This window comes from Diceros bicornis, chromosome 26 (genome assembly GCF_020826845.1).
Source record: "Diceros bicornis minor isolate mBicDic1 chromosome 26, mDicBic1.mat.cur, whole genome shotgun sequence".
Taxonomy (NCBI): Eukaryota; Metazoa; Chordata; class Mammalia; order Perissodactyla; family Rhinocerotidae; genus Diceros; species Diceros bicornis.
In genome coordinates this window covers 32,413,549-32,434,436 of record NC_080765.1, presented here as the reverse complement: position 1 = coordinate 32,434,436, position 20,888 = coordinate 32,413,549, and the positions used below count along the sequence as shown (strand labels likewise).

At 48.6% G+C, this 20,888-nt stretch overlaps 1 protein-coding gene across 2 annotated transcripts in view; it reads right to left on the bottom strand.

Moving 5' to 3' along the window:
- The window catches only part of GPR139 (G protein-coupled receptor 139), a 51,096-nt gene extending 31,210 nt beyond the window's left edge, over positions 1-19,886 (bottom strand). Inside the window, exon 1 of one of the 2 annotated variants that reach the window (XR_009224115.1) lies at positions 19,545-19,608. Coding sequence is in view for 1 of the 2 variants with exons in the window: in XM_058569933.1 (XP_058425916.1) it covers positions 19,545-19,668 (124 nt within the window). In the remaining variant the exon portion in view is untranslated. Of the gene's footprint in view, positions 1-19,544 lie in introns of both variants that reach the window. The other variant, XM_058569933.1, reaches the window with a different exon arrangement.
- Positions 19,887-20,888: the final 1,002 nt, after the last annotated feature.

Sequence of the window (20,888 nt, the reverse complement as noted above, 5' to 3'; positions counted from 1 at the left end):
CAGCCGAGTGACATGTAGGTCAAGGAGGCGTAATTATATGGAAATGGTTTTATGTTTGGGAACTTCTAAAAACCCACCTCTGCCTACTGGGAGGCAGCAGAGAGAGAGGAGCTTCCGTCTGTCTAAGCTGGGTTCAGCGGGTGAAGGATGGCTTGCTTCCTTGTGACTTTGGAGGGGACTGTTTCTTTTCTGGCTTTGGGACACATGCCTGAATGTCATAGAGAAAGAGAAGTAATGCTTTCCTGGTGCAGTGGTAATGAGCATGGCTGCTGGATCCAGATCTGACACGTACTTGCTGTGTGACCTTGGGCAAGTTACCTAACTTCTCTGTGCCTCCATTTGCTTATCTGTAAATTGGGGCTTATTGTGAGGATTAAATAAGCAAATGGATAGAAAGTGCTTAAAAGAATGCAGGAAGCATAGTAGACACCACTGGAACTGTGGCCTCTGCTCCCCCTCCATCCCATTTCGGTCACCACTCCTGTCTACCCTATGTCCCAGTTGAGAGGAACCACTGTTCCTGAAGCTCCCCAAACAAGCCACACCCTCTCCAGCCTCTGGGCCTTTGCCTCTGCAGTACCCTCTTCCTAACTTCCCCCATTCACCTTGTCAGGATGACCCTTGTCTGTCCTTCATGAACCCGCTTGTCCAGCCACCAGTGATGACAGATTGATGCCCCTCACGCTGCTGTACCCCTGCCTATGACAAAACGAACTGCTTCTCTTTCTCCTCTGAGCAGAAGTATCATTTCCAAGAGAGGACAGGAAAAGCGTTGGTGGGAAAAGCAAGTGTTTTTTCTCTTTAGAAATAAGAGAAAATGCAAATAATCATAGCAGTAGTAACAGGCATAGTGATGATGATGGTAAGTGATTCTGTACCTTTTTCTGCCATGAGGGAAGTAGTCATAATAATAAAAATAATAGCTTCCATCTAGCAATCTCTTATTATATGCTAGAAACTAAGATAAGTATTTTAGATGTAATAGTCACAGCCGCTCCCCTCACTTTAAAGGTGGGGATTAGTAGATCCTCTCGATAGAGGAGGGAATTTAGGATAAGGTTTAGAGACTTGCCCAAAGTTACATAGCTAGTAAGTTGCAGAGCCAGGATATGAACTTGAGTCTGTCCAAATGCAAAGTATCAACTGCTACACTTGTTAAGTGACCTTGGGACCATGGCTTCCACTGACACCCAGATGGGCTCCGGACAGAACCTGTGCCCACTGGCCTGCTGGTCTACCTCTGACGTGGGCACCATTGTTGGGTGCTCCCTACTCCAGGGTGCTGGATCTTCTTTGCTGCCCCAGGGAACAAAGGCCTTTCTCTGCCTGCCCAGGGTTTCCCAGGATGAATAGGGCACCTCTTGGTTGAACAAGGAAGGGATGGGCTTCTTTCTTGGCAGAGGGAACCACAAGTGCAAATTCAAGGAAGTGTGAAAGCATGCTGTGTTCGCCGAACTGTAAAACGACAGGCTTGGCTGGCGTGTGGACCGTGGGGAAATGAGGGATGAGAATTCAAGAGTCCAGTGCGATAACCTCGGTGCAATTGCTTTGCCAACTTCCAAGGTTGTTGTGGGGACTGAAGGAGACAATGCACAGGAAGCGGCTTTGCAAACTGGGAAGCGTTAGGCAAATGTTCATTATCGCGAGATATTTCAGAGGTAGCCTGATTGGTATCGGGAGTGAGATAGCAGAAAATTCATATATCTGCTAATTTCTCTTGAATCCACATTCTCAAAAGCATTCATAAGTGAAAAATTCTAATTTCATTGCTCTCATCTCCTTTTTTTCAGATGAGTAGATTGTAATAGATTTCAGATGCTAATAAAAATTCAATCAATTTCCTGGTCATTATCAACTACACTACCAGGTTCTGAGACTTGCAGTAACTTTTTGTTGCCCATTTATAAGACCACATCCAGGTGAGTCTTTATCCAAATACCTCTTAGATGCGCCGTCTTTTCTCTTTTCCTTGGTCATCCTGACACTGGGAGCTCTGAGAGGGCAGGTCTGTGTCTATCTAGTTTCGGGCCACATTCTTAGTCGCTAAGACTGTAACTGACACATAGTAGGCACTTGATAAATACTTGTTTAGTGCAGCATCTGAATCCAAATGTCATCCTATTACAGCTGAGTGACTGCAGGGACCTCTTAGCTCTGCCGTGGCCCCTGCCCCTCTGGCTCCCAAAGTTGTCTTTCTGTATTTGCTCAAAAACTCAATCCATTCTCCTCATTCTCATAAAATACTATGGGTAAAACTAATTTAACTAATATTAAATACTAACGCTACTAATAAAGAACCAAAATCTACAGTTTAGCCAAAAGGATAAGGTAGGAAACTAAAATAAGAAGTGTAACTATTCAAGAAGGCATAATTATTATTATTTGCAGATAATATAATAGTATGCTTAGAGAACTCAAGAGAATTAGCTGAAATGTTATTGGAACCAGCAAGAGAGTCCTCACGAAGACCAAAGCCCAAATGTAACAGCAATGATTGACTAGAAGATGGAGTGGGATGAAGATTCCATCACAACACTCTTAAGTGCCCACACCCTCGGAGGGCTACCCTCCCAGCAGAGAAGAGGAGAAAGGCTTCCTTTCCAACTCTGGGCTGCACTTGGTCTCCTGGGTCCCCAGCCAGTCCTGCTTGTGCCCAAAGTCTCCCACAAAACTGTTCTGTCAGCTTGTCAGCCCTGGCTCTTACCAGTGTAAAAACTAAGGCTCAAACCCAGGCTGACAGGCGAATCAGATGCCACCCCCATTCTCATCCTCATCCCCCTCTCCGGGAAAACATTTTCTACCTGGCTTGTGACGATATCCCTCTGCCTCCAACAGGGGCAGCCTTTACAATTCTATTCCAGGAAGGTGGGTGTCTCAAGCTCCATCTCCATTTCGGAGGAAGAGATCATGGCTTCAATGAAAAGAGAGCACTTGGGTGGTCTTGGAACCAGAGAACTGTCCTGACCGGAAGCAGTATTGAGCAGACGGGAGCACAGGCTTTAGCTCCCAATGTCTGGGTCAGAAGCCTGGCTTTGCCGTAGCACTAACTGCATGACCTTGAACCACTTAACAACTTACCATGTGCCTCAGTTTCCTCATCTGCAGGATGGGGTAATGAGATAGCACCTGCTTCATGAGGTTAGAAGGATTCAATTAGTTAATTCATGGAAAGTGCTTGAAACAGTGCCCAACAGGTAGTAGGCACTCAATGTTAGTTATAATTATGGTAAATGATTATCAGTTTAGTTTTTACCATCAAGGCTTCAGCAATCTTATTATCCAAGTTTCTAATTGGGGCATGTGGTGGTGGAGGAGGAGGCACGAATGCAGCATTTGGCCACAGGTTTGGGGCTCCCACGTCATCCTGACTTTTTTTCAGAACAGCGAATTATTACACTATAGGGTAATAGGTTGAAACATATAAAATGGACATTTTAAAAGGTAAAAAGTGGCCAAATATTGACATTTTCGCATGGTACAACCTAATAATTTTCAATTTACTTGTTTCGCCCACTGGACTGTACATGCCTCAAAAGCACAGGCAAAGTTCATTCATCTCTCTCGTCCCCAGTCCTTGGCAATGGTTCTGATGCGAAGGAGATGCTCAGAAACTCCTTTGAGTTTCTTCTGTATGTGATGAAGAAACAGACTCGTGGTCAGAACACACATTGCATATCAGGTGTCAGAAAGGAGGAAGGTGACTTCCAAACAGTAGGGGCAAAACGTCTGCCCCTATAGCCCCCACGCCATCCCAGCACTGCCCCCCAACCCAAGACTGGGATTGGTGCCCTTCCTCTTTGTCCTATGGTACACAGGCTTCCGTCTAGCACGTGGCACATCAATCTTCACATTAATGTAATTTACTTCATCTCTCCAACTAGACGGTGCCCTCCCTGAGGGCAGGAACCCAGATCTAGTCTTTGGGGCACAAGTAGCTAGCACACAATTTGCAAATGAATGATTAATGGAAAGTCCCAGCAGGATTCAGAGGGGTGGGTCCATTTGGGGGATCATTCCTGCCTTTGGCAACTTTGTATGTTTAGTGGACCAATGAGCCCTGGGTTGGAGGTATAACCATGTAGCTTCAGTTTTAGTCCTGCCTACCCAGAGTAACTTGGGAAAGCTTTTCAACTCCTCCGAGCTTCAGGTTCATAATGGATGAGAAAGCCCTTTGTAAATTTTAATTCACTTTGCATACTGGCCAGCACTATATTAACATTAATGGCTGTTATTGATGACTCTTTTTAAGCATTAGGAATAGAGCCTGACACATAATAGGTGGTCAATAAACATTCACGACATGAACTGGATTTGGAATCCTGAGCACTTGACTGAAATCGAGCCTACTTATGGCTGATGGAAACCTTGGACGGATTTGGAAGATGACAGATTTTTCAGGGGAAAAAGTAGCACAATATGCTACTTTTAAAAAAAGAGGCAACTCGATTTCTATTTTTTAGGTTAGGTGTGGGGTGGAGAGGAAATTCACCTACCTGTCCTTGCTTAAAAATAATTTCAAATAATTAAACCATCTGCTTGGGGAGAGGGCAGTGGAGACAGCTGAAGAGTCCTCAGTCAGGAAGGAAGACACAGTCCCTCAAAATGTCTGCAAAGACCAGGCTGGGAGGGTGAACCAAGACAGAGGTCTTCAGACTCAGCATTTGTCTTTTCTGATGCCGTGAATACCAGTGTCTGCAGCGGGCACAGCAGTAAGCACAGAACACAAGCAGTGATGCACAGGCTTGCCACATCTCAGCTCTGCTGCTCAGTAGCTGAATTACCTTGGGCAGGTCATTTTACTTCTCAGAGTCTCAGTTCCCCCATCTGCCACGTGGGGATGACAGAAGTCCCACCTCACAGGCATTGCTGTGAGGATTAGATGAGGCAACTCGGAGCGATGTGTTTGATCTAGTGCTAGGCTCAGAGTAAATGCTCAATAAACGGTAGTGGTGGTGGTGATGGTGATGATGAAGATAGTTATGATCAAGCTGTTGTCTTCAGTTTCTTTCAGGTTAGTATGGAAATTACATTTATGGGATTAACAAGGCAGTCATCTGTTCATCCATGCATGCATCAATCCATCAATCCATCCATCTATCCATCATCCATCCATCTATCCATTATCCATCCATCTATCCATCCCTTCCAGCCATCCAGCATTTACCAAGCCCCTTACCATGTGCCAAGGCCCACCACAGGGTATTGGAGTCAAAGAGAGGACTCTGACCCTGTGCCTACTGTCAAGGGCTCATAGCCTAACTCAGCATCTTTTTGATGTTCCCAGGCAGCGATAAGTTTGAGTCCCCACAGGAATTTAAATGCCTCATCCTCACCCCTGTTATAGAATGTGTCACACTGTGTTACGATTATCTGTTTTCCTTTCTACCTAACTGGAGTGTGAGTTCTTTAAGGGCAGGGACCATTTCATGTTCATCTTTGTCTTTCCCCCCGTCGCTATACCCTACAAGCCCTAGCACAAAGCAGGGCCTCGTGAAATGGAGCCTCGTCCTTCATGCAGCCTGGAGAGCGCGGGTGGGGATCTCATAGGAAATCCTGGTCAGTCTTAAGGAAAAACCCTTCTCTTTGTTAAGCACCTGCTATGTGCCAGGCACCTCATGTGCGGTGTCTCCTGTGTTCCCCTCAACAAAGGGGGCACGCTCATCCTCATTCTACAGATCTGGAAATAGACTTTCAGAGAAGTTAACTACACACCGCTAGAAAGTCCAGTGGATTTCAAATTCAAGTCTTACCAACTTCTCTTCTTGCAGAAAAGCATTTGGAGTAGTTGGAAAGAGGAGATGAGGCCAAAAGTGTGACGGTGTAAATGGATATGGGGTCTGTGTGTGTATGTGTGTGTGTGTGTGTATACATAGTCAAATTTGAGAAGGGCATTAGCACAGTAAATTCAAAATCCTACAGGGCAAGGCAGGGAACATAAGTGAGAGAAGCAGGCCAGGTATAAGAAAAAAATCTCTGTGTTGAGGACACAGTAGGGAAAGGTGGGGACGGGGTTAACCGCATAGCAGCAGCTCCATCTAAAGGAGGCTATGGCTATGTGGTTCTAGGCACTTGGTCACAGCCAGGGAGAGCTCGGTTTTGCCAGACTTCAAAATTCCTCAATAGTCTGAATTTTTATGAGTTCGCCTCTGAATGTTAATAGGGAAGGTGCTGCTTTTAAAGAAAACCTTCAACAGGCTTCTCTCACATTCTGAAGAGTCTGAGTTTCCAGTGGCTGTTGGCTGGCTCTGGCCCCCAGTGCAGGCCTCTTGGGGAAGTTAAATGAGGGTGATTGAGAAGGATGTTAACTAGCAGGCATCTGACCGGCATTTTGAGGGAGGCGTTTAGTGCTGACAGTGATTAAGCAAAAAAAGTCCCCTTATTTCCCAGAGCCATCCTCTTCTGGTCACAAGGTCTATTCTGAGAAGATCCAAGAGGCAACCAGCCTTTTCGTTCCTCTTCCACCAGCTCTCTCTGCCCATTCTCAAGATGTCCTGGGAGTCCCCACCTCAATCTTGGGGGCATCAGGCCTGACAGCAGTCACGGTGACAATGTGTCCTGACAGCAGTCGTGGTGACAATGTCCCTCCGCCACACTGGCCGGAACTCAGTCCCGTTCATTTGTCAAATGACAGGGCTGAAGGTGCCCCTTTTCTTCTTGTCCCGGCACTTGCCTTCTCTCTGTTCAGGACTCCTGCAGCCGACAGCGGGGTCATTACAGGACCTGCCTGCTGCCACCAGCAAGATGAGAGCGCCACGTTGTGCCGCAGACGCTTTCCCGGGGCCCGGGGAGCCGGGCACAGACGGCCTTGGTGTCTGAGGACTTCATTGGTTTGCGCACTTCTCTTGGCCTCTCTGTTTTACTTGGAGACTGAGGTGATGGTGGACGGGCAGGAGCAGGACTCAGAGGCTGTGAGCCTGACCCTTGGCCCACACTCCCACTGTGTGCCGGCACTGTGTGGGCACTCTACAGGTATCCCTCGCTCTCTCCTGCCAGAGCCCGGGCTCCTGCCCCTGCAGCCACCTCCTCGCTGTTCTCGCTGCTCCCCTCTCACCACCTTCCATCTACTCCTTCACAGCAGCCAGAGAGACCTTTGGAAGACTCAAATTAGACCATGTCACCTGCCTGAAAGGCTCCTGTCTTTTTGCAACACTCAGAGTAAACCCCAGATTCCTCACGGTGGACCAAGGGGCGCACACGCTCCAGCCCCTGCCTGCCTCTCCCCTCCTCTCCTGCTGCTCCCTCTTGCTCCTGTATTCCAGTCACACTGGTCTGCTTTGTGCCAGCTCCTTCCCACCTCCCGGCTTTGACCCTCGCCGGTCCCTCTGCTGGCATGCCCTTCCCCTGCGCTTCCTGTGGCCGCTCCTTCTCACTATTCCAGTCTCGGCTCAGGCATCGGTGCTTCAGAGAAGCCTTTCCTGACCACCCTGTCTCGCGTGGCTCCCTGTCGCCTTACTGTGTTCTGTTATCTGGACACCATGCATCGGGATGGAACATGGTGGTGTTTGTGCATTTGTTTCCTTGTTTACTGCTCGTTTCCCATGTTGAATGCGTGTCTGGGCAGGAACCTCTTTGCCTTCTTCTTTGCTTTTCCCCCAGTGCCTACAAGGGTGCCCGACACATGAAAGGGGCTCCGTATCTATGTGCAAAGTGCATAAAGTTATCACCCCATTCCCAGCTGAGGAAGCTGAGGCCTGAAGAAGAAATTACCCGCTCAAGACCTCACAACTAGCAAAGCCGCAGCACTGGGACTCGAACCCAGGTGTGCCTCATTCCTAAAGCAGAGTGACTTCCCTGATGCCCTCCAGGCAGGAGAAGTGGTGTCCTGGAAGTTTCCCTAGGCAGACATGATGTGGGAATCAGGCCCTGTGAGGGTCAAGAGCGTGGGCCTGTGATTCCTTTAAGGAATGCCCACCCCCGCCCTCCTCACGGGGCCGGCCCCTCCAGACTTCTCTCTCCAATCCTGCTCCCTTCTACCACCTTCCAGGGAAGCCGCTGCTTTCCTTCAAGAGGCAGATGATGGTTCTTGTCAGCAGCTCTGTGGAGCTGACCCGTGGTGGTGAGGCCAGGAATGCCAAGAGCAAAGGGCTGCGGCCAGAACAGAATCACCAGGCCATTCTGTACCTTTGACTGCAGAGCGCGTGTGTTTGTGTGTGTGTGTCTCTGTGTGTGTGCATCTCTGTGTGTCTGCGTCGAGTCCCTAAGTTGAAGTGATGTAGCTGATAGTTTGCTTTGCACTTAGCTGAAAATGGTAAGAAATGTCTGTGGAAGAAAAGCAATTCCCCCAGGTCTACTGACTGCCAAACATTCTGGCAAATGACCAGGGAAAGAACGTCGCTGGTGGATGCCTCCGTCCTCACACTGTATTATGTGTTGTACCAACTCGGTCAGTTTGCGTGGTTTTTATAAAGCCCTGGCTTCCTGTTTCCCTCTGCTTGCACCTCACGCCATGTTCTCCCGCCACCCCCACCCCGCCTTTTGGCGCTGCAGACTCTGGTCCTTTTTCTGTCCCGAGACGCAGGCACCGGTCCCCTCCTGCCTCAGGGTCATTGCCCTGCCTGCTCCCTTTGCCCTCTTCCCTCCATTCTTCCCTTCCTCAGCCTTCAGGTTTCAGCTGTTCCTCGTGAGGGAGCCTTCCCTGGCCTCCCCATCTGGGCACATCCCCCCACGGAAAGCTCTCCTATCACCGTGTGCCTCTCCTTCATGATCTTTTCACAAGTAATTGTTTACTTTTATTCAGGTTTCTGATCATGCCGGTCTTCTCCGTGTGTGTGTGTGTGAGCACAAAGGCAGGGTGTGGGTCTTTCATAGCTTGCCATGTGCCTAGCACAGTGCCTGGTGCCTGGCAATGCTGGGCACATGGATGGATAGATGGACGGATGGATGGATGGATGAATGGGTGGGTGGATGGGTGGGTTGATGGGTGGATGGATGGATGCATGGATGGATGGACGGATGGATGAATGGGTGGGTGGATGGGTGGATGGGTGGATGGATGGATGGGTGAATAAGTGAATCAATGAATGCAGATACAGTTGTCTAATTATGCTCTCTGGTTTCTTGTCTCATCCTTCCTTGCCATGGGGCAAAATGAAAACACACATTTGGGTTAAAAGTCCTAGTGTCCTCTCAGTGTAGTTCAGCTGGTCATGACCTTTACTCAAAGGAGGCCCAAGTCATTCTGTTTCCATTTTATAGAAAAGTAAAGATCCTGAGTTGTCCATACATTGACGTTCCCTCCCTTTGAATCCCACTGGGATCCAAAGTAGCCATGTCCTTCCAATGTCCTGACACAACCTTCCTTACATTTACCTTGGTGGGGGAGGAGGTGGCAGGGTTATCCCTGCTGTGATGGCCAAAGCACGCTCAATTTGGAATCCCAAAGATTTGGGGTCAAGACCACCCCTAATTGGCTGTGTAACCTTGGGGAACTTCCTTGCCCTCTCTGGGTCTCAGTTTCTTCATTAAGAGCATTCTATTAGATCAGTGTTCCCCAGATTTTAGTGATTGGCCCACCAATGTTAAGATTTTTGCCATATTCTTGCATCCCCTGTACTATTATTTACTTAACTTCTTGTTTTAAAATGATTTGCCATTTTTCCTTGAATTTATATGTTATATAATACTGCTGTCCAATATAAATGTAACGTGAGCCACATACGCAATCTCAATTTTTCTAGCAGCCACATTGGAAAAAAAAAAGAAACGGGTGAAATTAATTTTAACAATATATTTTATTTAACCATGTTTATCCAAAATATAATCAATATAAATTATGAGTGAGATATTTAACTTTTTTTGCATACGAAATGCCCAAAATCTGGTGTGTATTTTACACTTCCAACACATCTCTCTATGGATGCTAAATTTTCACTGGAAATCCTTGATCTCTGTTTAGATGTCATAAAATGTACAGTTGAAAGAGTAGATTCATGTACCCAAGGTGTTCCAAGTATACAGTTAATTTCCGATAACTGAATCAAGTATCAGATTTTAATTGTAAATTAACCGAAATGAGATGAAATAAAAAATTCAGTTCTGCAGTTGCACTAGTTAATGTCAAGTGCTCAACAGCCATGTGTGGCTGGTGGTTACTATACTGGACAGCATGGATATATATCAACTCTGGATCACAAACCTGCCTCCCTGTTGTAAATAGAAGGTAGGCTTAAAAACAAATACAATGACAATACAAGAGTGACACTGAATTCTAGTTAGATATTGCTGCGTGCCAAGGTGCTGAGCCCTGGGCCTGCTCTGTCTGTTAAAAAGGGAGATTTAGCACATATTAAAAGGTGTTAAAAGATACACTAGCATCAGACTGAGACTTTCCCTTTGATGGAATCAGAAGGATTAAGAAAACTGAGAAGGGATGTAATGCTGCGGTCTTGTGCCACCTAAAACAATCCTACATGAAACAAGAACAACAAAAATCCCCAAAAATCTAGGTGGTCACTTTGAGCCCTAATATCCCACAGCCTCTTTCTCCTTTACTCCTATTACTTTGCTTCCTCTTAAGAGACCACCAGCAGTGTGATTTTTTGTGAAAAGCAAACTAAGACTTAGAGAATCTAAGCTCTGTTTCAGACTCTGCCATCCCAGCTCAGTGACCTTGGGTAAGGTTGCAGTCTCCTCATTTTGTAAAATGAGGGTGTTTGGACTCATCAAAAACCAGCAGCCATTGGGGCTGCCCCATGGCATAGTGGTTAAGAGCAGTTCCACTTTGGTGGCCTGGGTTCACGGGTTTGGATTCCAGTCGCGGACCTACACTACTCCTCAAGCCAGGCTGTGGCAGTGACCCACATACAAAATAGAGGAAGACTGGCACAGATGTTAGCTCAGGGCTAATCTTCCTCAAGCAAAAAAAAAAAAAAAAGAGGAAGATCGGCAACAGATGTTAGCTCAGGGCGAATCTTCCTCACCCAAAAAGCCCCCCAAAAACAGCAGCCATGGAGTGGCAGGCTCTGCTCCCGGTGCTAGCCACAAATTGTCTCATTTCACTCACACCATGAACCCTATGAAAAGGCACTGTTATACCCATTCTGCAGAGAGGAACACTGAGGCTCAGAGAGGTTCGAGCACCTTGCCAGAGCCCCACCAATAGGAAGCCACAAGGCTGGAATCTGAATCCAGGTCTGGGGACCACTGAGCCCACATCCTAACTCACCATGCTGTCAGGTTCTAAGGGCTCTTCCCACTCCAAAAAATGGTAGATTTGTGTTCCAAGACATTGTCAACATGCAATTTGTGGTATTTCTTGGAGCTTTTCCTTCCAGTTTATGCCAAATCCCTGGTTTCCTGAGTTGGCATGCTTTTCCTGTTAAGCCACATATTTCTTTGGGTCTCCATCTCGATTATTTCTTGCTCCTCCCTCTAGCTTCTGTTTTTATTCTCCACCCACTGTGACCCCCTTGGTATTTCTTGGTGCTTCTTGAAGCTTTACCCACTCTGGAGTTTGTGATTTGGCAGTCTGGTGGGCCGTATTAAGCCTACAGACACGTTTGATTTGGCTCACACAATACTGGCTTGCATAGTGTTTTTTAAATTTTTGAATTAGTTGCCAACTAATTCAAAACTGAATTAGTCCCAACTGAAACATTGGGACATTTCATATAAAAATCTGGATTTCTAGATTTTTTGGGAACAATTTGGCAACATTGGACCATTGGCTGGAAAGCTGAGTGGTGGCGGCACTTTCTAACTCCCCCAGTCTCGACTCCTCCCTATTGTCTGTCACCCCCGCCTCTTGACCCAGAGTATCAGTTGTCAGCTGTCATTGGGTGTGTGCCGCCATTTTCTTATAATAAAGCTGGACAGCGGTACCGAATATTGCTCCGTCATTTTCTAGCTGTGTGACCTTGGGTAAGTGTCTCAATGTTCTCATCTGAAAAGTGGGCAGAATAGTTACACATGCCTCAAAGGGTCATCGTGAGAACTGAATGAGTTAATGCATGTAAAGTGCTTTAAAGAATCTCTAGCACGTAGTAAGTGCTACATAAGGGCTAGCAATCATTAAGGGGAATGTGCAGTGTTTTTGGTCCGTATGTCTCTACCACTGAGGGAAAAGGAGACCAAAAGAGCCGCATGTTTTCAGAAAAACAGCAGAGAAGCATGATTCTTTGGGTAAGTGAAGCATTTCTTAAAACTGGGCCACTCTGCTCATTTATACTCTCTGACTGCCCCTTGCAGGTATTTGAATTTAAGACACCTGCCCTCCCCTGCCGCCAGCATTTCCTGGTGCCCTCTGCAGGGCAGGTATCCTCTATCAGCATCGTCCATACACTTCAGATCCACACGGAGGTTCAGTGGCAGCGTCTGTGTTCGGCTCCCTGCCCGCCTCCCGTTCATGATCCTGGCTGCAGCATGCAGGGTGGTGTGGCTGCGAGTGCTTTTCAGTCTCTGCCAGCTTCAGCTAAAGACCATTTCACGTTCTGGACTGATATTATTTTTGCAGGTTTCAGTGAACCACCGGCAACTCTCTTAGGGGTCTAAATTCTCTAGGCTTATGATGGAATTGATTGCTTAATCTATTGGATCATTCTCTCCTAGTTTGCCAGGGCGTGGGGTTTCATTTCTAGAGGGGGCACCCTGAGTGGGATTTTGCATTTATGAAAAGACCTATGTGTAAAGCAGGGTGTAGCTCCCAAGGATTACAAGGCCCCAACATGTGGACACGTTAGACAATAAGAACGATGCGAGCTACTATTTATTGAGCTCCTACAATGTGTGAGGGACTGGGAGAAGCCTTTTTATTTCATATTGCCACAACAACAATGCAGGGCACAGGAGGTTAATCACATTCACTGAAATCTTACTCTATAGGAGAGCAAACACGTGCCAAGAATGGTGCTAAGCATGTTTACAATCTCATTTAATCCTCAAAACAACCCTATGAGATGGGTATTATTATGATCCCATCTCATGGCTGAGGATGCTGAGGCTCGGAGAGGGTGAGAAATTTGCCCAGTGTCACAGGATTCAAACCCGGGGAGTCTGACATCAGAGACCACTTGCTTAAATGCTGAAATTGATTGCCCATTTTCTTGCAAATGAAAGCTGGGGCTCAGAGAGATGGAGCCCTACCCCCACGGTGACACAGCGAACAAGGGTAAGATACAGGATTCAAGTCCATGTCCGTTAAGTTCCAATACAATACATTTTTCACTCAACCTCATCAAGCAGAACTGACATATTGGATCATTACAGAAGCTGCACAGGGGCAAGGACGACAAAGCTATTGTTCTGGACCCCAGCCCAAGGCCAGCCCAGGCAACCTCCAGCATAGCTACTTCATTGGTCCGTGCTTGTGTCCCATCCAGGGCCATGTCTCCAACTGAGCCACAAGAGCAGAGTCCGGCTCTACTGGGCCTTTGACAGACACACACAGTGAGTTACTGCCAGAGCCAAGCCCGGAATCTAGAACTCCTCACGCAGTGCTCTTTCTCCCACTGTTATAACGGGGATCCTAAGGCCAAATGTGCATAAAGAGGGGCCAGAGAGGTTACAGAGGAGAATTAGGTGCAGCATGTAGGAACTGTTTCAAGTTGGAGTGCACACGTGCTTTTGAAAGGGGCAGCCATTAAATACAGTCATGGGCTGCACAATGATGTTTCAGTCAATGATGGACTGTACATACGATGGTGGTCCCATAAGATTAGTACCATATAGCCTAGGTGTGTAGTAGGCTATATGATCTAGGTCTGTGTAAGTACACTCTACAATGTTCGCACAATGACGAAATGGCCTCAGACATTTCTCAGAATGTATCCCTGTTGTTAAGCAACTCATGACTGTAAATTATGGTACAAATATAAAATGGAATACTATGCAGCTTCATAAAAGGATGAAAAAGCTTCACCTATACTGTTATGGATGATTAATATATTAAGTGAAAAAGAGTAAGATGTGGGACAGTGTGTATGATGTGCTCATTTTGGGGACAGTAAAAAATGGGAGAGTTTAAATGCTCTATTCATGTTTGCTTGCATATACACTAAAAAACCTCGAAAAAATAAATAAGAAACTAAGACACTAATAAGCTGGCTACCTGTGTGGTGGTGGTGGTGATGATGGAGTGGATTTGGGAATTGGCAAACAGGAGAAAGGAGTGGGAGGGAGACTTTGCAATGTGTGCCTATTGATATTTTTAGGTTTTTGAATAATATGAATATCATTACCTATTTAATACACAAACATACACACACACATAAAACTAGCTGTGTAGGAAAAGCAGCCTATTCCTCAGATCCAGCCATTTGCTGCCTTCTGGGAATATGAACCTAATGTCAGTTCTTCTGGTTTTTGAAGGGAACTTGGAAATCTATTTAAAAATATCCCAATTTTTAATTTCAAATTGTTCATTGCTAATATATAGAAATATAGTAGGTTTTTGCATATTAACAGTGTGTCCTGCAAGTACGCTGTACTCACTTATTAGTTCTTAGGAGCTTTTGTTTATTGGGTCTTTATGATTTTCTATGAAGCCAATTATATCATCTGTGAATACAAACAATTTCTTTTTATCTTTCTTGTATACCTTTTATTTCTTTTTCTTGTCTTATTGCACTGGCTAGAACTTCCAGTATGATGTTGAATAGAAGTGGTGAGAGCAGACATCTTGCCTTGTTCCAGATGTTAGGGAGAAAGTGTTCCATCTTTCATCATTAAATGTGATGTTAGCTGTAGGTTATTTAAAGATGTCCTTTATCAGGTTGAGGAAGTTCTCTCTCTCTGTTCCTAGTTTGAAAAGTTTTATCATGAATGGATGTTGAATTTTGTCAAATACTTTTTCTGCATCTATTGAGATGATCATATGGATTTCCTTTTTTATTTATTTATTTATTTATCTATTTATGAGGAGGATCAGCCCTGAGCTAACATCTGCCAATACTCCTCTTTTTGCTGAGGAAGACTGGCCCTGGGCTAACATCCATGCCCATCTTCCTCTACTTTATAGGGGATGCCACCACAGCATGGCTTGACAAGCAGTGTGTCGGTGCGCGCCCGGGATGTGAACTGGCGAACCCCAGGCCACCGCAGCGGAGCACACGCACTTAACCGCTTGTGCCACTGGGCTGGCCCCCCTTTTTAGTTTTTTAATATGGTGAATCACACTGAATGATTTTCAAATATTGAACCAGCCTTGCATCCCTGGGATAAACCCAACTTAGTCTTGATGTATTATCCTTCTTATACATTCCTGGATTAGATTTGCTAATATTTTGTTGAGGATTTTTGTGTCTATGTTCATGAGGAATATTGGTCAGTAGTTTTCTTATAATTTCTTTGTCTGGTTTTGATATTAGGGTAAAGCTGGTGTCATAAATCAAGCTGGGAATTTTTCCATGATTTTCCTAATTTTTAAATGATGAAAGAAATGACTTATAGAGTGCTTACTGTGTGCCAGTCCTTGTGTTAAGTGCTGTACACATTGAATCCTCCCAGCAACCCTATGAAGTACGTACTATTATGTATTATTATCATCAGGCCCACTTTACAGATGGGGAAACTGAGGCACAGAGTAAAGTCACTTGCCTAAGGTCACATAGCTTATAAGTAACAAAGCCAAGACTCAAACCCCAGAGGTCCAGTTCCAGACTTTGTGCTTTTAATCTGTTTACTACATTTTGTCTGAAGATGTTTACAGGCAAACGAAAACATACCTCGAGGGCTCAGCCCAGCTTACAGATCACTATTTTTCCACCTCTGGTTAACAACGACCCGTGTCAAAGCACTCACTACCTGCCAGGCTGCAGACTCGTCATCCCCCTTCATCTTGCACCAACCCTCAGAGGCGGGTATTACCACCCTCACTTGGCAGTTACAGAAACGCTGCGTGGCGAGCAGTTTCAGGCTGTCGTCAACCTCACCTTGTCTCCCTTGCCATCTGTGGTGCCTTTGAGAAGGTAAAATTTTAAAAATATCTTTCAAATCTTGGTTTAACTTCGTGCTGCTCCTTCCTTATCAGGTGGGCTCACCTGCCCTCCCTCCCGCTTCTTCCCCCAGGCATCTCAGGAGCATCTTTTTCTCCTGCACTGCGTTCTGCTTTGCACTGTCTTGTCCCAGCTAGCCCAATCAGTGTCCCCAACTCTATCTTGTTGGCTCTGCTGGCTTATTGTATGTGTTTCTAGAAGTTAGAAACATCTTGCTGACTTCAACAGGAGGAGGAAAGAGAGAGAGTTTTAGGAATAGCTGGGACACCAATTTTCTCCACTGAGCATACAGCATGAAGGACTGAGGTTAGTTAAAAGAAATTTCTGGCAGTAATGAAGGCACCGGGATGCAATGGAAAGAGCAGGTATTTGTGTGCTGGTTTGAATGTGTGACTATAAACAAAATGCTCCACTTCTCTGAATCTCAGTTTGCTCGTCTGTAAAATGGGTTCAGGGCTATGTACAGTCACAGGGATGTAGTCGGGAGTAAGTGCAAAGATATAAACATTTAATATAGAAAAAGATCCAATGTGGAGAAGGCACTGAGTAATAAGTGCTTTCCTCAGTCCAGGCACTGTGCTAAGCCATTTTTACATAATTATCTTATTTCATATACACTGCCTGTGTGGGTAGTAGGTGCTACTGTTACCCCCACCTTACAGATGGGGAAAATTGTGGTACAGAGAGGCTAAGAATTCTTAAGTGGCAGAGTTCTGCCCATACTTCACATTAGCACCCCCTGGGTCCCACACCAGACCAGTTAAATTAGACAGTCTGGGGCAATTCCAGGAGGCAGGCGACTGGACCACGTGGCCTTTCCCAAGCTCTTCCTTTCAATCTACAGATTGAAGGTGGTCAGAGAATCCTTGCTTTCTCCTAGTAACTGGCTCCCCCATTGCCAAAAGCTCAGCCACTCCCCATCCATCCCTCAGTTCCCACCCACGTCTCCAACCACCACGGTGGGAATCTGGGACTGGGGTGAGTCCACTGCCAGGAAAAGTGATTCAATTAAAATCTGTTTTCAACAATACTACCAAGCCCTGCGGTCTGTTACTTCACACCCAGTGTAGCTGCGCCTCCCAGTCAGAGGCAGGTAATGAGGGTTTGCTAATTGCTGGCAGCTGGGGGTGGGGCATGGCGGGGAAGATGGTACGGAGCTCTGCAAGAGGAGTAACTGCGCCTCCAGTCCCTTCTCTGGCTCACTGGTGGGGCTGTGCAGCCCCCTCCTCCTTACGACCAAACCAGCTTCTTGATAACCACAACTGCAGCAGCACAGCGGCCATCAGTGTGCGGGGGTTCAGGCAGTGAGCAGAGACTGCTCCAGTACCATCATCTCCGTCAGCACCCTTGCTTCTCTGCACAATCCCAGGGGGTGCTACTCTCATGATGCCCACTTTCCAGATGTGGGAACTGAGGCACAGAGACACAAAAGGCCCACACATGAACACCCAGCTCTGCCTCATTCTACAGTCTGCATTCTTAATCACCAAGACATACTGGCCTGCGCTTATGGTTGTAAGAGAATGACTTAAGATTTCACCTTTGAACCACCTTGCACACCATGAACAAAACTGCTATCAGCCTTCGTACAAGCCTAGCCTCTCCAATCACTCTTCTCCGGAAGGCTTGGTCCTTCTGCATCCATCGCTGCCTCTAGAATCATTAGCTTCCTCTTGTGAGCTCCTGGAACTCAGGGACTGCACCGTAGGGGTCTCTGAGTCCCTTTGGCACCTCTTGGCACACAGTAGGTGGTCATAACTCTTAGTTGAGTGTGTGAACACAGCCTTGAAGAGCCTGTGCCCGGCACCCAGCCTGGCATACAGTAGATGCCAATGCTGTGGTTCTGGAAGGCCCTCGCTGGCAGAGGAGTTAGGCTGTGAAGGTGTGAGGAACCTTGACTTCCACCTCAAGGGTTTGAAAGTCTGAGCTCTCCCTCATTCTCCCCATCCTCACGTCCCTGCTCTGGACCCTTGGAGCCTCCCCCTGGCTTCATGTCTCTGTCCCTTAAGGGCTTTTTAGAAGAAAAGCCTGACAGAGTGGCTACTCCGGTCAGCAGAGGAATGGAGGGGTGAAGGGGCGGGGGTCAGATACATTCTGATGTGAGGGCTGAAGGGAACAAGGGGCCTGTCACTTCTCCAGTTCAGCAAGTGTCACCAATAACCAGCCTTCTCAAAAACTCACTCCCCAAAAGAGAGCTCCTGGAGAGGCTCGGGAGGGCGGATGGGGGAAGGTGGGAACTGGACTGAAACCAATTCCAGCTCAAGGTAATTACAGGACACGTGCTGCTGCTTCAGCAGGGCGAATCAGAGGCCGACCATCTCTCCCAGGGCAGCCGGGCGATTAGTTAGTAATAAAACCGTCATCACTCGCTTGGGGAGAGGCTCAGCATTAGTAAACTTAAGCTTTCTCCTACTTGCCAAATTCGGGAGGGGGGATTTATTTAAACAACCTCATCAGGAGCCCTGGCTACCAAGTTGAATGTTTTGGAAAGGAAATCTCCATAAGGCTCTCAGAAATCCAGCTCCCGAGTTCCCAGGATCCCAGAATGCTGAAGATGACGGGGTAGATGATGCTACGGTTCTAGGCTGTACATTGGATTTTTTTTCTCTCTGTTCCATTCTGTCCCTCTCTCCCGTCTGCCTGCAAGTGATCTTTAGGAATCTTTCTGCCACAAAGACCATCTCAGGGACTGTCTGAAAGAAGGGGCCGTCTCAAGCTGCAGCCCCGGGAACCCCCTCCCCCTCTCTCGCAAACGGCAAGCACCCCCCACCGACCCCAGCAGCTCAGGTCTCTTCAGGAATTCACCACAAGTCTCAGCCACACTTTGGAGAGGACGTTAAGATGTGGCACCAGCCAGACATCTGCAAGAGCCATGAGCTTCCCAGGGTGGGTGGACCGGGAGGCAAAGCCAGGGGGCGAGGCGTGTCCTCAAGGAGACTGTGACCCCCTCAAGTGGCGGCCTCAGCAGCCCGCTTGTGTCTCTGCATCCTTGCCTGGCCAGGGCATGGTCCCGGAGCCACCCCCGACTCTTGTCAGCCAGCCTGGAGACCCGCTCCTCGCTCAGGGAGCAGAGGGGGCTCATCCCTTACTCCATCCCAGCGCCCCCCGAACAAGAGAGTGCCCAGCATCAGGGTGTCCGGCTTCATGTGGGGTCAGGCGGGGCACGCGGCGGGGCAGAGAGGCAGAGGTGTTCCAGAGCTGGGGCAGACGTGGGGGGCGACGGGAGAAGCAAAGCCCCCGTGAAGCCATCTGTCCGGACGTGCAGTCAAGTCACACACACAGCCCTCACGGACGCCGATCCTTTCAGACGCGCACACAGATACACACCAGCACACTCGAATCCACGCGCACACTCACCCCAACCCACACTCACACCCTGCCCATCGCCTGCCGTGCACACACACCCGTGAAACACACACGCACAGTCCCCGCCAGGCCACAACAACTTCCTTTCCCCCCATTCTGGAAATGTCGGCAGTTGCCCTTAAGGCGTAAACTTTTTCAGAAGGGGCGCCAGGGATCGCACGGGGAAGGTGGATAGGCCTAGGGGTTCTGGGCAGGGTCACTCCGCGCTTGGCGCTGCTGGCTGCCCTCCCTCTCCCCCACGCCCCTCACCTGGTAAACCGAGGCACAGCAAGAGGCTGTAGTAGACCACGGGCACCAAGCCCAAGCCGCAGGCCGAGCTGGGGGACCAGGACAGAGAGCTGTTGGCTACGAGGTGGGCGTGCGTGTGCTCCATGAGCGCGCCCCTCGCTCCCCTCGTCTCCGCGCCCGGCCTGCCAGCCCCGCTCTGGACGCCGGCTCGATGGTGGCGGCGGCCGAGGCAGCTGGAGCAGCAGCGCCTCTCTCCTCGCAGGACTTGCTTCCACCCTTGGCCGTGGTCCGCTCTGCTCCCTCCGCACCTGCCCGCCTGGAGTCGCGGCTCAGCCCTCCCGCAGGGCGCGGGGCGCGGGGCGCGGGGCGCAGGGACTCGGGAGGGGCTCCCGGAGCCGGTTTGTGCGCCTCCCACCTCGGACCCGCTCGGCTCCCGCCTCAGAGCCGGGGGGCTGGGACGCCGCTCCCCGCAGCCAATCAGCAACGGCCTGGACGCGGGGGGTGAGCTGCACGGGAGGAGGGGGTTCCAGCTGCCTCTCCCCGCTCCAGTTTCGGGAGAGAGAAGGAGTTAGACCTGGGAACCCCAGAGGAAGACCGTGGTGGGAACAGGGTACCCCCGACCTCCACCCCGCCCGGGAGGGGCGTGGTGTGGGTGGGACCTGCTTCTCCCGCAGCGGCTCCGTACTCCTCAGGCGTGTCCTCGGTTTGCCTTGCTCGACTCTCCTCCCAGCCGCCCCTCTTTCCCCTCGCCGGTGCGTCCAGTCCGTCTCCATATAAAGGATTCTCCACCCGGGGCGTTGGGGAAGGGGAGGCTGTTGGAACGAGGATGCTCAAAGGTTGTCCCTTCCCCTGGACCAGAGGAGCTGAGCTTGAGAGGAAGACCATCTGAGTGCGCGTGTTGATTCTGGAGGAGGCCAGAAGCGTCTGTCCCTGGGCTGGAGTGCCTTTGAAGGGGACGCCGGCAGGCTAAGAGGAGCCCGTCACACGCAGCCCTTCTGCCAGGGATAAGGATGTTGCAGCCACTCAGACACACACTCACCCACTCTCACACACAGACACACAATACCCAGTCATGCTGGCGCGCGCACACTCACCCTGCCCCGCGGAGGCCCTCTCATCCCAACCCAGACACGTGAAAACGCAGGGGCAGCCTCATCAACACGCACAAAGACCGCGCTCACACGACACCCCAAACACAGCGGGGAGGCATCTGGGGGGTGGTCCGGGGTTTGAAGGTTGTGCGAAGGATCGGAGAGGTAAAGCCGGTAGTCTTGGAGAATCTGGGTGAATGAGCACCCCTCCTCCTCTGTAGGGCAGGCGGATGGAGAGTTCCCTGTGCACCTCTTTGGGGGTCACAACAGAATT